General features: G+C 42.2%; 2 protein-coding genes across 11 annotated transcripts; one reads left to right on the forward strand and one right to left on the reverse strand.

Moving 5' to 3' along the window:
• Window positions 1–341: 341 nt before the first annotated feature.
• On the reverse strand, window positions 342–1,133 carry rln3b (relaxin 3b). The gene is made up of 2 exons (XM_085781790.1): window positions 910–1,133; window positions 342–823 (listed from the first exon to the last, which is right to left on the reverse strand). The coding sequence occupies exons 1-2, from the start codon at window positions 1,082–1,084 to the stop codon at window positions 543–545; spliced, it is 456 nt and encodes a 151-aa protein (XP_085637916.1). The 5' UTR covers window positions 1,085–1,133; the 3' UTR covers window positions 342–542.
• Window positions 1,134–1,908: 775 nt separating this feature from the next.
• Window positions 1,909–14,737, forward strand: rfx1b (regulatory factor X, 1b (influences HLA class II expression)). Of its 10 annotated transcripts, none has more exons than XM_085781917.1 (18): window positions 1,909–2,027; window positions 3,167–3,542; window positions 6,986–7,083; window positions 7,197–7,289; window positions 8,472–8,545; window positions 8,698–8,989; window positions 9,086–9,267; window positions 9,964–10,083; window positions 10,285–10,406; window positions 10,572–10,690; window positions 10,932–11,035; window positions 11,151–11,302; window positions 11,510–11,607; window positions 12,008–12,157; window positions 12,475–12,686; window positions 13,441–13,594; window positions 13,690–13,735; window positions 13,827–14,737. In XM_085781917.1, the coding sequence occupies exons 2-18, from the start codon at window positions 3,194–3,196 to the stop codon at window positions 13,973–13,975; spliced, it is 2,514 nt and encodes an 837-aa protein (XP_085638043.1). In that variant the 5' UTR covers window positions 1,909–2,027; window positions 3,167–3,193; the 3' UTR covers window positions 13,976–14,737. The 10 variants fall into 10 exon arrangements, with proteins under 10 accessions (XP_085638043.1, XP_085638216.1, XP_085638132.1 ...); XM_085782090.1 differs by having other exon boundaries at window positions 13,830–14,737; XM_085782006.1 differs by having other exon boundaries at window positions 7,200–7,289.
• Window positions 14,738–16,039: the final 1,302 nt, after the last annotated feature.

Consider the following 16,039-nt stretch of genomic DNA (forward strand, 5'->3'; position numbering starts at 1 on the left):
TTAACTGTCTAGTGCATATTTGTCGACATTATACTAATACTGCAGAGGAATGCCAGCTGGTAGTATTCAACTCTGGGTATGTGGACCAAAATACAATAAACACTTTGAAGTAAACATCTAAATATTTCTTCCTAAGTGTGCTCATATATGGTGGTCATGCACGCCTCTGTATATTTTCAGAAACCAGATGTCATTCAGAGAACAGCAGGACACTGTGTACCTATAGTTAGTCACTGCCACTTCCTACATTTCGAAATCCTTGACAAATTCTTCTTCCAAAGTCATGTAAAAGTGGAAGTGCAAGCATTGAATATAATTTGGTACATCTTTTGAAAGAGCAACAAAGACTTTATTTACATACACAAGTTTATTAAACATATTAATCTGCGTTAATCACAGTAAACAACTTTTATGTGCACATTCACATTCCTGTATCAATCATCAACACTTGGACAGTCAGTTGGGTGAAATAAGAAAAGTTAGGAAAAGGGAAAAAGAGGAGAGCTCTGCAGTTGTGACAGCACAAGATGTATAAACTGGGTTCAGCACAGAGAACTGATTTCACTTTTGCTACAGCCCCACTTGCAGCAGGCGTTGGACAGTCCAACCACAACATCCCGTCCTTTTCTATCGGCGCTCCGTAGAGCCTCCAGCACCTCCTCTGAGATGGGGGAGCGAGTTAAGCGGCTGAATCCAGCAGCCAGAGATGTCACATCCAAAGTTTGATCTTTCCATGCCTTGGAGTCTGTGGTATCTTGGTCACTGGTACGTTGAGGGATGGGATTTTTGACCCATGGGTCAAACGCCTCTTCTCCAATAAGAGCTGACAAAAAGAGGGGATGAATCCTTAATTAATGTCACATTTTGGCTCTTAGAAATCCTGAAACAAAGTCTCACACACAGCCTTACCTGAATCGTCTATGCTTCTCCTCCAGCGAGAACCACCACAGGTGAAGATGACGGCTCGTATGAACTCTCTTCCACACAGTTTCACCCCGTAGAAAGAGGGATGGCCATCGTTGGAGCGCACCCTGTCTACAAGTACCACGAACAAGCCCACGGTCAGGAGTGCTGCCTTCCACATGGTGATAACTAAAAGATACTGAATGTATTTCAAAGGTTAGAAACCGCTTGAGGTGTCTGTCCTTCTTGTGAGTAGCTTATATAGGCCTCAGCATCTCAGAGAAGGACCTCAGCTAACCTCCACTTTCGTCATGACCTGAGATAAAACCAGAGACCTTCAGGGGCAACAATGAACAAGGAGAAAATGAAAAGTTGTGATTAAGTAGCGAATGATGCCAGAAGTGATGTAAGCAGAGGTCTTGGCTATCTAATCACCTGTGACCTTTTGGTGGCCTTTTTGTCCCTTACATCAGGTGGATATTGTGCTATGATTCACCAACACTCTCTCGTCTTGCTATCTGCTCTCATGCCATTGGATGGAGATCATTATCCATTCACTCCAAGGATTGCTAGGGTGCTATGAAGAAGGTGTTCACTACAAGTCACATAGACACACATACTGTAGATGAATACCAGATAAACAGCTGATACTGCATTGACGTTATTTGTGGATTTGTGAATGTTGGATGATATTTACTACATAAATAAGCGTATAGGGCATAATAGAGAGGATAAGATAAATGCGACTTTGTTTAAAATTAATCAGTGTCCACCGAAATATTTTCCTCATATCTGCTTGACATTCTGTGTAATCAAAAAAGTCACATCAGAAGTGGTAATTTGACGTTCGGCTCTGGCGAAAGTGACTGACAGGGACCGTCTACCAATCAACGATCAGTTATTTTAATGACACTGCGACCACCTCCCGAGTCAGCCAATCCGCATTTAATGTAGGGCGGGGCGATGACGAGAGGGTAGCAACAGTTGCCCCGGTGAAGGCAAGGCGCCATAGACACGGTAGTCCTGGCGACAAGAACCAAGCAACGGGAGTCAACAACAACAACCTAAATCTAAGGGGAAAAAACTTTAACGACCAAAAAGGACTATACTGGGATAAACTAGAGGTGAAGAAGTAGAATATTTCAGAATTATCGTTTCATTTTCTGTATAATTTATGCGTGTGCTTGTTTGTACAGTCGTCAGCGTTAACGTGGAATTGGTCGAGCGTGTCGGTGATGAAAGTGGTTGCTAGCTTCTTTCCAAACGCAGACCGTTGTTATGGCGATGTCAGACCTTTGATAAGAGCACAAGATGGCGGGTGTGTTGTAAAGCCAGTCGTACTTTTTTCAGCCAATATGCCAAAAATGTTTACAGTATTGCTTGCAGTTTATCATTACAGCTGAGATAAGAGTGAGGCGTGATTGTTGGCGTGGTCATAGTTTTAGTGGCTGTTCGACAGGAAAAGCTAGCAACGAGCTAACTCGCTTTAACGTCATAAGTCAACGTGAGCTGTTAGCTGGGGAAGCTATCACTCTCGCTTTCTCAACTCACTTTTCAAGCAATCAATCCAGACACATTAGACACTGAAAAGCACATGGAAGTGCCAGCGCAGCTAAACAGTTGATCAGTTACAGACACGGGGGTTTATAAGCAGAATGTTTCGTAATGTTTTTACGACTTTGGAAAAGTTTTTGGTATGACATTGGATTCGACAAGTCACTCCCGTGAACACAGTGTGCCGGATGATCATCTGATTGTCTTGTTTGCCGTGTTGGTTTACGCAGGAGTGGCTTATTTCCCAGTGGGATGGCCCAAAGTCCTGAGTGACAGCGAACCTAATGATTTATATGATAGTAATATCTGGGAGTGTCAATGGTTTCATTTTTTTAACAATCATTTTTAGTTAGTCATCTTATTTTTTACTTGAAATACGTCGGCAACTCTGAATTAACCTCCTTATCTAATGTTAGCGAATGGTTGTTAAATATGTACTGTGTTTCATAGTGGACCACACAGGAAAGACTCTAGACTACTGCTTAGTCTCAGACAAAAGCCTTACTTCCTCCTCTGGTTTAGATTACACACACACACACACACACACACACACACACGCTCACACAATCGAAGACACGTGTTAGCCCACACACCGTATGTTATATCTGATCAAAAGCTAGAAAGAGATTAAATAAAATGCCAACAAACTATGTTTCTTGGTTCATCTGTAGCTTTTCACTAATGCTTGCTTTCTCTTTTTTATCCACAGAACTAGTGCCTCAAAGCATTGGTTGCTATGGCAACTTCTGGATACTCAGAGGACCTTCAGCCTCAGCAGGCCAACACAGTAACCATAGCAACACCTGCAGCCACCACACCCTCATCCGCAAAGACAGCACACTTCCTGTCAGAGATCCCACCAACCTCTGGAACAACTGCAACAGCAAACCAATCAACCGCTGCCTCAAAAACAGGACAGGATGCACTTTGTTCTCAAGCCCCGCCCACCCAGGCCCAGAGCCAGAAGGCAGTGGTTCTGACCACTCCCACACAGCACTATGTAAGCCCTGAAATCCAGCACTCAACGGTCCAAAAGAGTAATGGTCAGAGCAGCTCGCCTCAGTACATCATTGTAACTGTTACAGGTGAGAGACACAGACACATACCAACATGATATATACTTTGCAAATACAGATATTACAAATGAGCAGGAAGAAGGCACGGTATTGCCTTGCAGTTTCAGTCTGAGCAAGCCTCAATTTGTCCCACAGGTCTGTTTTATAGGTGTAAACAGCTAAATTACAGATTGTCCAGGGCAGAGTGTTGCATTCTTGTTAGAAATAAGTGCATGGGAGAGTTGCATATAAACATCTTTTCATAAATCTTACAATGAGAAATTCTTGTCAATAGTTTACAAGGTCGGGTCCACTATGATCTGTTGAATTTTCTTTGACTAGCTGTAAAAAATAAAAATAAAAAAAAGTAGTTGGAAGTGGTAACAAATGGTTATGCTACAGTTATGGTGATCTTAAATAATTTTAATATTTGAGTGATGGTTTAAGTCCCTAATGAAGAGTAAACTTATTTGCAGTTTCTAGGTTGGCAAGCTGTGATCCTTTTCTTTATCTTTAGTGTTTGTCACTCTTACTTGGGCAAAATAGGCAATTTGATCAATCAATTTGTTTATTTCGGGCATGTCAATTTAAATCATCATCATCACACTTCATCATCAAATAATACAATACATGGCCGAAAGGGAAAAGCGGGAGAAGCAAAAGCTTATCTAGTCCCGCCCCCATTACCCACAGAATAAGAATATTTGTCATACATACATATCTTTTTGCTTTTTTCTTCTTTTCTTATTATTATATATATATATATATACATACATACATACATATATATATATATATACATACATACACACACACTACATTTTGATGTAACATTCTTTTACTTATGACATTTTTTTTTTTTTTTTTTACATTTTGATATAACATACTTTTACTTATGACATTTGACATGACATGTTGGCAGCAGGCAGTATACAGAGCTGAAGTTTAGCTCTAGACAGTACATACAGATTACGTGTGTGTTTGCACATGTGTCCATATTTGTCCGTCATGAGTGAACAACAGTCTCATCTTGTAGCTTGGTATGTCACAAAGTCATAGAATGACGGGCTCGAGCATTGCTCTGCTCGGAATGATGACATCACCCTGATCTTTTTTAATTTCCATTACATTTTAAAGCTCAAACAATTCATCCTTTTCATTTAACTAACCGGTAATCAAAAAAATCTCCATATCCTGAGTCTAAATTTGACTAGTTCATCAACTTCTTAATTAACTTCAATAATCATCAGGATTTCTAAAAAAAAAAAAAAAAAAAAAGAAAGAAAATAAATGTGTGTATGTTTTTGGGCTCATCATCAATACTTCTAGCTCATGCTGGCACTGATACATGTTCCAGTTATAACCACAGACATTTTACGTAACATTTGACTGAATTTATGTTGTGTAACAATCTGAATAGTAATGATTTATAGTGATGATGTTTGGCTATTGAACTGTTGCTATAGGTTGTCTGCTCTAATCAGCAGGATGTTGTCTTAAAAATAGATCCCGATTCCCGATTAAATAACCCTGATAGAATAAACCAGGAAAGAGTATTGGAGAAACACTGATTTGTTGGTTGGGTGGTGCATTCATTATGAGGACAAAATAAGCTGATGGACTTGGTTGCTAGGCTGCATAGTCCCAAACGTGGGAGCGTGGATGGCTGATGGATGGAACCTGACTTGCCTTTAACTCAGCTACTCAGATGTATTGATGTTTTATTATTATATTACATCAACTCAGCTTTATGTTGGGAATTGCTTTACAGAAAGCTCTATGAGGCTGTATCTATGGTAGCTAATGCACTGTGTGATTACAAGGCTTTGGATCCTAGATATTGGTTAAAATGAATCCAGACCACTGCATTTTTAAAAAACATCCTGAAGTAAAAGATGATATAAGTGAAACTTGTGTTTTGAAATATGGTGTAGTAGAAATTTGAGAGAATCGACAACCAACACTAGAGTATATCTGCATGTTTATTTCAGGGCTGTCTATTCGTAGATCTTTTTGCCTGCCCGTATCAAGTAACACTATGCACTCTCACCCAGAGTGAGGGAGTCATAGGCCCGAGGCCTGTCTTGTCCTCATGGAGAAGGACTACTAAGTTAGATGAATAACTGTGTTGATTAAAATATCCCCCCATGTCTAAAACATGGAGTGCAGTAGATTGGTCCTGGTTTGACTCAGTATAGTCATGTCGCTACATGAGTAAATCTTTTTCGTGAGAGAGCACACTGAAGCTGTTATATGTGTTTAACTTTCTGATAGCAGAATGAATTGATACAGTGTGTTGTGTTTTTATACAAAACATTGTAACAGCCCACAGTATTGAACAGAAAGTATTATGTAACTAAACTAAAATAATTCTACTCAGCTGAGACTTTGTGTTGGTAATGACCATGAAAACCAGTTTTGCAGCTGAGATTCCATTTATTTAGTTTCACCTGTTTTATTTTCTTTTATTATACTTTTCTAATTTTAATGTAGTCTGTCGTTGCAATAATAATTTAACAGTAATTATTATTGCAACGACAGACCATTAGTGGACATGTATTATTTATTTAAATGGTCAAAGTGGAAAACAATAGAGACACGCCACATGCATTTCTCAGCATTGGATAAAGGTGGATAAAGTAATGGCAGTTGTGAAACAGAATGCATGCTCAAAGTAATATCACATTATCATTTTGTTCACAGTCCTGAAATAAGAGGTATAAAGAAAGCCACCAGATAGAAGTAGTTGGGTATTTAGCCAGCAGTCAGCCTGGAAACATTATATAATATCTAAAAATTATTTTATTAAATCGTCATTGCTTCATGGAAGTTATCCAAAGCAGGTAGAAGCCAAAATTTTAAAATATCTGAGGGGAGACTGAATTTCATTTTGAATTTGAATTGAATTGTGGGTTATGCATAGTTGCACTGATTGGCTCTGCTGTAACTCGGCCCAAATGTAACTACGGGTATGTTTACAGCAGTTATCTTTGGGAGAGAAGCACATTGCAAGGTACTTGTTTCCTACCAGAGAGGCATAAAAAAAAAAGTGAATAGTATCCTCTCCTCTGCCTACCCCCCATCCACTGTTTTCTCTCTCTATCCTTCATCCCTCGTGTTCCTCTCATTTCCCTCTTTCATCTGATCTGCATGTTTACAAGATGGAGGGATTTCTCTCTCCATCTGGGGAGATTAGCTGTCCAAGGCTGTCCTTCTGCATGCAACATATAAGGATGAAAGGAGAGTTGGACAGACACACACACGTCTCCCTCCTCAGTATCAGTCTCTTTTCAGTCAAGCAAAAAAAAAAAAAAAGACACTTAGTTGCAGGATGTTCTGCAGTGGCTGTTATTACGATTTGGAAGCAGTATGTCGTGAGTACTGAACCCGTGGTGGTAGTTTGATGTTTCACTGAGCTGTATCTGATGATCTGATGAAAGTCCTGTCCTTTATCCTCCGTGTGCCATCCACAGAGGGTTCGGTCCATTCCAATGACAGTCTGTCAGACTCCAGCCCGCCTGCCCCCGGAGTTCCCACTCAGGTGGTCCAACCGGTGCAGACGACCCCACAGGTAAGATGCACACACACATTTACAAACTGCATGTATCTGCCATTTGACCGTTATAGGAGCAGGTCACAAACAGAGGGTTGAAGTTTATTTGATGCTGTGACTTTGCCCACCAGCAGAGGTCAGTGTTGCAGGCGGTGTCGCAGGCAGCCAAGAGGATTCAGACAGGCCACATCAACAATATACAGTCTGTGCATATTAACCAGGAGGTAAACAGACATACACGAGACATTTCATCTTACCACGTAAGAGAATAGACAACAAATACATGAAATTAAAGTGTAGGGGTAATGTCATCATGTGTTTGTTACTAATAGTTTTGTCAAGTGGTACCTTTAACAGCAGATACAAGCTTGGGTCGTGGGTGTGGGTTGTTGTAGGGAAAGCCTTTTGCTAGGCTTTGCATGTTTCTCCACCTCTCTAACACACTCCTACCTGAACTCTGTACCGTGTCAGCCATGCTGTTGTTGGTCACGCAACAACTCTGGTATTGATCCTCGCTGGCAGACAACAGCCCTGCAGCTTCTTTATTCCTCTAGCGGTGCTCTTTAAACTGTCATGCCTACTAAAAAATTCATCCAACTATTTGGCTGCCTTTGATGTATTTCAGACTGGTTTCAGAAATTGTTGCTGCTTGGTCTCTCCTCTGAACTAAAACCTCCTAGGGCTGGTTGCTTGTTATTTCCACCTGCAGCAGACACCTGTTTACAGCAAAAAAACAAAAAAACAGCAACGGAGTTGGTGGAGACCAGAACACAGAACTTAAAGAGGAACTATGCAGGTCTGGTCGCTTTTCCGCTGTTTTGCGAACCCTCCTCCGGCCATGTGTATTTGTTTACAACAAAACCGGCGAGAAAGTAATCAATAGAGCGCTAGATAATGTATATATCATATATATGATGTTACAATGTGTATATTTGTGTAGTCTTATCTGTCAAAACGAGAGATTACGGGTTACGGGTCGTGTTTGTGTTGCGGTGCTGCAGAGACGAGAGCTGGGAGCTGGGAGTGGCGGCCCCGATCTTACAAGAGATGCAATAAGTGACATGCACGCACGTGGAAGGCAGAGAGCCTCCATTCTCCCTCGTAACAAGTAAAGCCATTTAAAACATCACAATTACTCCAAAGCTGTTTAAAGGTAACAGCATAGCATAGCATAGTTAAGCTACAAATCCTGCATAGTTCCTCTTTAAAGAGAAATTCCCAGAGTGCACAACACAACTCCAAATAAACTGTGGCTCCAGGTCTGCTGAATGTGAAAATAGACAACTGTTTGCAACCAGTTGTCCATAACAAGTTAACAAATACTTATATTATCTTTGCATCCTCTTGCGCTGCCTTTAAAACAGTCAGCGAAAGCTACTTGAAGTCTCCTCTCTGCTTGTGTCCAGGTGGAGCATGTGTACTCTGGCCAGGTGCAGTATGTAGATGGAGCAGGAGATACAACTTTCACCACATCCACCATGTGAGTAGAGGGCACACTGCTTTGGCTGCATGTGGCGAATCACTCACAAACACGAGCCAATCACAAATCTCGCAGCTTTGCCGCTCATACAACTGTTTCTGTCGCGCATTTATACGTCTCTGTGTGCAATTTGTGTGTCCTCTCCTGTCTAGCCGATCGAGCACCTACTCTTTTGCCGATTCGCCCCTGTACTCCCAGACCCCTCCCACCTCCTCCTCCACCTACTACGAGGCTACGCCCAGCTCTGACTCAGACATCACTGGATCTGTGACCTCGCAACCGGTTTCTGTAGCAACAGGAGGAGCCAATAGCGCTGCGGCTGCCGCGGGTGGAGCGGGCTACATCATTCAGGGAGGTTATGTGTTAGGGGGGGGAGGAGGAGCATCAGCAGGTGGAGGAGGACAGAGTTATTCAAGCCCCAATTCTCGTGCCCCACCAGCTACTGTGAGTACATGAGTTATGAAAGTGAAAAAAAAAAAAAAAAAAGCTACGACATGACGGTTCAGAATATTAAATATTGTGACCAACCATCCTCTCTAGGTGCAGTGGCTGTGTGATAACTACGAGGGGGCGGAGGGGGTGAGTTTACCTCGCTGCACCCTGTACTACCACTACCTGCTACACTGCCAGGAGCAGAAACTAGAGCCGGTTAATGCTGCGTCTTTCGGCAAACTCATCAGGTCTGTCTTCATGGGACTACGTACACGGAGATTAGGGACCAGGTACACACACACACACACACACAAACACACAAGGACACACACACATATTCAGGGTTCCCACGCATCCTGGAAAACCTTGAAAATGGTTGACCACATGGAAATTGAGAAAAATAGTCAAATGTCCTGGAAAATTATTTATCACATCATGCTGCCAGAGCTCAGTTTGACTTTTTCAGACCCCACTAAGGATTTCTTTCCCAGTCCTAGCGAGAAACGACATTGAGTTGATGAGTGTTTCCAGTGTTGGACCTGTTGTCTTCTCTGATGAAGGACAGATAGATAGTGACAGAGAACTGTTGTAGGTGTGGTTTAAAAACAAAAACAACATGTTTTTGCGTTGTTCTATGATAAAACTGTCTTAATTTCTAAGCATGTAAGATATTATGTCATAGATAAGTTGGAGCCATAGACTGCACATCTTTAAATCAGACTTCTAGGAGAGAGAATGAAAGAGAGGAATAAACATAGAAACAAACTGGTTAAATGTACAAAATAAGCTACAACTGTTGAAAAGACTTCTCCAAAGCATGAATGGGACGGAGGATGTGTTGGCGTGATGTCCGTCATACTGTAGCAGCTGAAAATGTCCTGGAAAAGTGCTGGAAACTGATTTCAAGAAAAGAGTGGGAACCCTGATGTTGCAGAAGATGTTTGAGGTCATTGTAAGAACTTTTTTTTTCCACTGTGTGCTTTCAGAGGAAATTCCAAGTACCACTATTATGGCCTGAGGATCAAATCTGGTTCCCCGCTGCTCAGACTGATGGATGAACAACAGCACATGGCGATGAGGCAGCAGCCCTTCTCACAGAAAAATAGGTATCTATCCACACATGTGCTTTTGTGAAATTAAAACTTCATTCCTTTGTATTCTCCGTGTATCTCGGTTTGCCAAGCATGCAAATGATCACCAATACACATAAGTACATCTCAAAGGCAAAATCAGCCATTTATAAACAAAACGCTTCTGTTGCAAGTGCATTTATGACTCACCTGAATGCTGGGTCAACTGTCCAACAGGATAAAGCCAGTTCAGAAGACATCGGGGATCACCAACGGGACATCAGGTGGGGCAGGTCAACAACAGGGAGGAGGACTCTGTGATATCTCTGCTCAGGTGCAGCAGTATCAGCAGTTTCTGGGTGAGGAACAGCTGCACTCAACACTGCACGATGTCAACCACTGTTTTCCAGCACAGTTTCTAATTCTAATTGTATGATATGTTGACACAACCTGGGTTTTAATTGCCTGTTGCACTGTTAATTTTAATGAAGTGTTGTCTTTCATCTTCACATCTTCATGTGTAGAGGCGTCTAGGCCGCTGCCAGACTTTGTTGACCTTGATCTGCAAGATCGAACCCTGCCCGACGGGATCCAATTAGAACACCTCAAGGCCTTTCAGACTCTCTACAGAGAACACTGTGAGGTAGGCTCCTAAGGATACACATTCACATCATGATATTTCCTATTTTCATGTTTTCATCCTTATTAAAACCCAGTCAGTGCTATGAAACTCAATCGTTGAGGTCAGTTTGTTGAATGGCATAAGTGTTTCACTTACCTAAGGACACACGGCTCCCTGTTAGAATTCATTCAGCTGAAAATCTATGCCATAATTTTAAAGAAGGATAAAACACCCTTGATGTTTTTGTGTGTGGTCCATACAGGCCATTCTGGACGTGATGGTCAACCTTCAGTTCACTCTTGTGGAGACACTGTGGAAATCCTTCTGGAGGTTCAGCCAGAGCACTGACACAGAGTCACTCAACCTGTGAGTATCACAAACACACCCAAACAACCTGATGAAAGACTCAATAGCGCTGCTATAACTGACCACAAATGTTCCATCTGTACTTCTCAAACAACCGCCTCTCGCCCTCCTCCAGGCACAACGAGTCTGAGAAGCGTCTGCCCAAATCGTGCCTGGTGGTGCTGTGTAAGTTTGAGCCGGTGTTGCGCTGGACGAGAGAGTGTGACAACATGCTGTACCAGACTCTGGTGGAGATCCTCATCCCTGATGTACTGAGACCCATCCCTAGTGAGTTATTACGGCCTCATAGAGCCCTGTACACAAAACTGTTCAGTGAGACAGTGAAGACTAAGTCATTTACAGCATTCCTGTTTGCTCTGAAACCCGTGGGCAAGGGCAGGGGGTTCTCCTCCACTACTTCCCTTCTGTTTAAATTTAAATATAAACCTACCTTCTCTCTTTTTCCTCTCTACACCCCCACCGCCCTTACATTAGGTGCCTTAACTCAGGCCATCCGTAACTTTGCAAAGAGTCTGGAGAATTGGTTGACAGGTGCCATGATGAACATCCCAGAGGAGATGGTTCGCATAAAGGTATTTTCTATGTTGATACACTTATATGCTAGATCTCAAGACATTTTAGTGTATATATATATTTTTATATATTTATTTATTTATTTTTCATCCTATTGACTCAGAAGTGCTTTACACTAAGCCACTCTGACACACAACTTAACACATAATTGTGTTTCTCTAATACATACAGTACATGCATTCACACACACTGATGTTACATACTGCTGACACTTTCAGTATCATATCCCTGACCACCTTTAAACATAGCCTGAGTAATGGGATCTCACTATATGTTTGGTCTCGATTTGCAACATTCAGCAATGTCCTATTTAGACTGGAAAACCCAAGATGCACTGGGCCTAATTATGCCTCCTTCCTGACTTCTTGTTATTTGTACTTTCCTGCTCCTTTTCCACAGGTGGTGTGTGTAAGCTCCTTCTCCCAGACTTTGCGTCGCTACACCAGTCTAAACCACCTGGCCCAGGCCGCCCGCGCTGTCCTTCAGAATTCAGCCCAGATCAACCAGATGCTCTCTGACCTCAACAGAGTCGATTTCACTAATGTACAGGTCTGAACCATGATAAAATGGAAATGTTTCTATCTAAAAAGCATTCTTCATCTGCCACTGTAGCCACCAAAAAGCAGAACAGGCATCATATAGTCTGTATTGTATATCATGCTTTCACAAAGCAGAGTAGGTATTAATTCATCCACCTGATCAAAATGTTGCAGGTTTCTGAAATTTCTGACCTTTTTGATCCAGAACCTATGAGTGCTTCTGGATGTGGGTTCTTTGCACCATTTTCATCCCTCCGTTCCCCCTCCCATCTGTTACTTTCCTGTGTCGATCTCGCCCTGACACTGTTGACCTGTGCCCCTCCTCAGGAGCAGGCATCCTGGGTGTGCCAGTGTGAGGACCTTGTGGTCCAGAGGCTGGAGCAAGACTTTAAAATGACTCTGCAGCAGCAGAACTCCCTGGAGCAGTGGGCTAGCTGGCTGGACAGCGTGGTCTCCCAGGCCCTGAAGCCCTACGAGCAGAACCCTGTAGCCCTACCAAAAGCTGCCAAGGTCTTCCTGCTCAACTGGTCCTTCTATAGGTGAGGAGAACAAGCAAAACAGATAATCTATAAACATGCGGTTAAAGGGATAGTTCAACATTTTGGCAATTTCGCCTATTGCCATTATCCCTATAGTCATAGTGGTAGGTTCATTACCTTTAATTATTGGTGCATGTTGTTTTGAGATCTGCGGGGCAGAGACGTGAGCTGCTCAGTGAACACAATGGAGGTGAACGGTACAGGTCCCCTGTCCCTCAAAACTCATCAAATACACAATCCAACAACTTCAAAACGCTCTGGTGGACAAGTTGTGACCTGCACATTCACCACGCTATGAAGTAATAATGTAACATTACCGGATGGAGTTGTTTTCGTGGCAAATGCAGCCGGAACTACATTCTAGCCATGGCTGCTGGGCAGGCGGAGTGATTTCAGAAGCGCAAGTAGTTCAGAGTATTTGCTTTATGATTATTTCATAGCGTGGTGAATGTGCAGGTCACAACTTGTCGAAAAGAGCGTTTTTGAGTTGTTGGACTATGTATTTGATGAGTTTGATGAGGGACAGGGGACCTGTACCATTCACCTCCATTGTGTTCACTGAGCAGCTCGTGTCTCTGCCCCACTGATCTCTAAACAACATGCACCAATAATTAAAGGTCATGAACCTACCACTATCGCGATAGGGATTATGGCAATAGCTGAATTTGCCTAGCTGAACTATCCCTTTAAAAAATATTTGTCTTTTGATCATATAGGTAATATATTTTATATATCTCCTCTGATCTTTCATCAGCTCGATGGTAATCCGGGACCTTACTCTGCGCAGTGCTGCCAGTTTTGGCTCCTTTCACCTGATCCGCTTACTCTATGACGAGTATATGTACTACCTGATAGAGCACAGGGTGGCCCAGGCTAAAGGAGAGACGCCCATCGCAGTCATGGGAGAAGTATGTGTCTGCACATCGCATCAATCACATATTTCAACCTGCATCTGATGGTACACTGCATAGTTATAAATGTTAACCCTCACTCTCTGTTGCAGTTTGCCAGCACTGTCAAGAGCCGAACGTCTCCAGACCTGGACAAAGGTGAGCGTGATTCTCCTGTTCCATGTTTGGCTCTAGCGTCGGCTCTCGGGGGATGTTTACTGACTGTCATGTCTCTGCTTTTCTGCATCAGAAGAAGAAGAAGACGATGAGGAAGAGGACAGTGAAGACGAGAGCGGAGAGCTGGTGCTGCAGTCCAGCTCTCTGAGTGCGGTGGATGAGGAGTCTATGGAGCCGCCCGCCAAGCAGCCCAGGACCACTTTACATCTGCACACACCTTAGCTAATCATCTGTGTAATTAGCACACACCACTTCACACCCACCTTCACTTTGAGTTTGACATCACGTCATCCCATTCAGTCACCTACTTCTGTTTCCAAAACGGACGACAACGTCGATGTTAGGTGTGTTTGTGTGTCCGGTGTGTGTGAAAGCATGTGAGAAAGTGGGAGAGCCCTTTTTTGCCAATTCTCTATGTTCTACCTTTGTGCCGCCATTGTTTTTCCTCTGGCTTTCACCCGATCATTTACAATCCTTCCCTGTGCCTTCCACTGTCTGTGCAGTGGTTAGATGTCAAGAGCCACTCCTGTCCAGCCCAGACTCGACAATATGTACAGTATGTTATCGACTCCCTCCTGCCCTGCCTTAACCACTGACCTGAATTCTGTGGAGAGGTGGAGTCTCCATTGTTCTTTGTTGTACTCTAAACTCACAAGTAACACCTACATTGCCTTTAAAGCAATGGCTATGCAGGGGAGCTGGACTTTAATGAATAGCACTGTCTGAACCATACATTTCTTAAATCAAAGAGTAGCATCTGGAATGATACTGCATCATATATTCTGTCGGCGCGCGGATGTGATTTACAGCTATTTGTGAATGCCATATTTTACTCTTTTTTTTTTAAATGCCATTTCTTATTAATTTGGCCAATGAACTGGTACCGTGTGCCTTTTGAGAGATTTCTAGTCTGAAGAGAGAAAAAAAGCTTGTATTCTATATATTCTGTATTGGTGGATCAATAAATGAAGGTCCTGTGAAGTAGTTTCGGTGTTGTCATGAGCCTTTCCTAGCTGTTTAAAAAACAAAAAACCTGAGATGAGGTCAGTAAGCCTTGTTGTGATGAGTCCAACCAGTTGTTCATCCAGTTATTTATCCATCCATCCATCCATCCATCTGTTCATTTCATCATCCATTCTCCTAAGGTCAGTCTGTTTTTATATAGACACAAAGTCCTACTGGACAGAGATTACTCAAGTGCTACCCTACCACACACACTTTAATAGACAGAGTGCAACTAAAGTCGGCCAAAGTTTATCCCACCCAGTCCAGAGCACTTACTACATTGTATCTATGGCAACCTTTGTACCAGCTAGATGTACCAGCTACAGCTCTGTCAAAGTTTTTGTAGTGTAAAAGTAGATGTTTATTTTCTGGAATTCTATGTTGAATATATTGTAGAGAACCTATATTACGTACTTTTTGTGAACATTGTCCTATATCCAAACTATTTGTATGTTGTTTAACCATTATTGCCTTAAGAAGTATGTTGTGGTTTGTTCACCATCCAGAGTATTGAGCTATATTTTATATTGTGGTACTGATGATGATGATGATGATGATGACCAAGCACATGAATATGGTGGCTATCTGGATGGAGCCTTTCCAAAGAGCACATGCTCAACCAGCAGTTTCTCACACGGCATGAGCAGATGTTGGTCTTGAAAGGAACAGCTTATGGTCATAGTGGGATGTCCTTCAGGACACGCTGACTATCAAGATCCCACCAAAGAGCATTAAATAGAAAAAAAATTGTATAACTGCAGACTTTAAAAATCTGCCTTGAAAAATCAAATCAACTGCTAGCTACAATGTCACTGTCATAACAGTTGTGACTTGGAGTCTGTACTTGGAGCTTGTGCTGCTGAATATTTTCTAAATGAGGTCTTGATGTGATTCTGAGGACCTTTGTACTCTGTGATCAACATTTGTAGCTTTATTCTCACTGTTAACTAAAAGGATGTGATTGCTCTCAAAAAGCGCCATGATTTCTTTCTCCATTGGATCAATCAAGACATTGTTCTCTGGCTTTGCTCAACCACATCAAAGTTGAACCACTGCACTGCTATATACTATCAGAAAAGGTAGCTTGAACATGAAATGGTTGATACAGAAACTGAGCTGTATATCTCCTTACATTCAGTCAGAGTCAAGCTCCTGCGTTTCTGATAATGAACTTAAATAGTAATTCTTCTCTGACTTTCAGTTAACTACTGAAGTACATCTTGTGGTTTTACATGTATGCCTCCACCAATCAGCCAAATTGCAGGAATTAACTGCATTTTT

The sequence above is a fragment of the Trachurus japonicus genome, chromosome 1 (assembly GCF_045865225.1).
Source record: "Trachurus japonicus isolate A0001 chromosome 1, Traja_1.0".
NCBI lineage: Eukaryota > Metazoa > Chordata > Actinopteri > Carangiformes > Carangidae > Trachurus > Trachurus japonicus.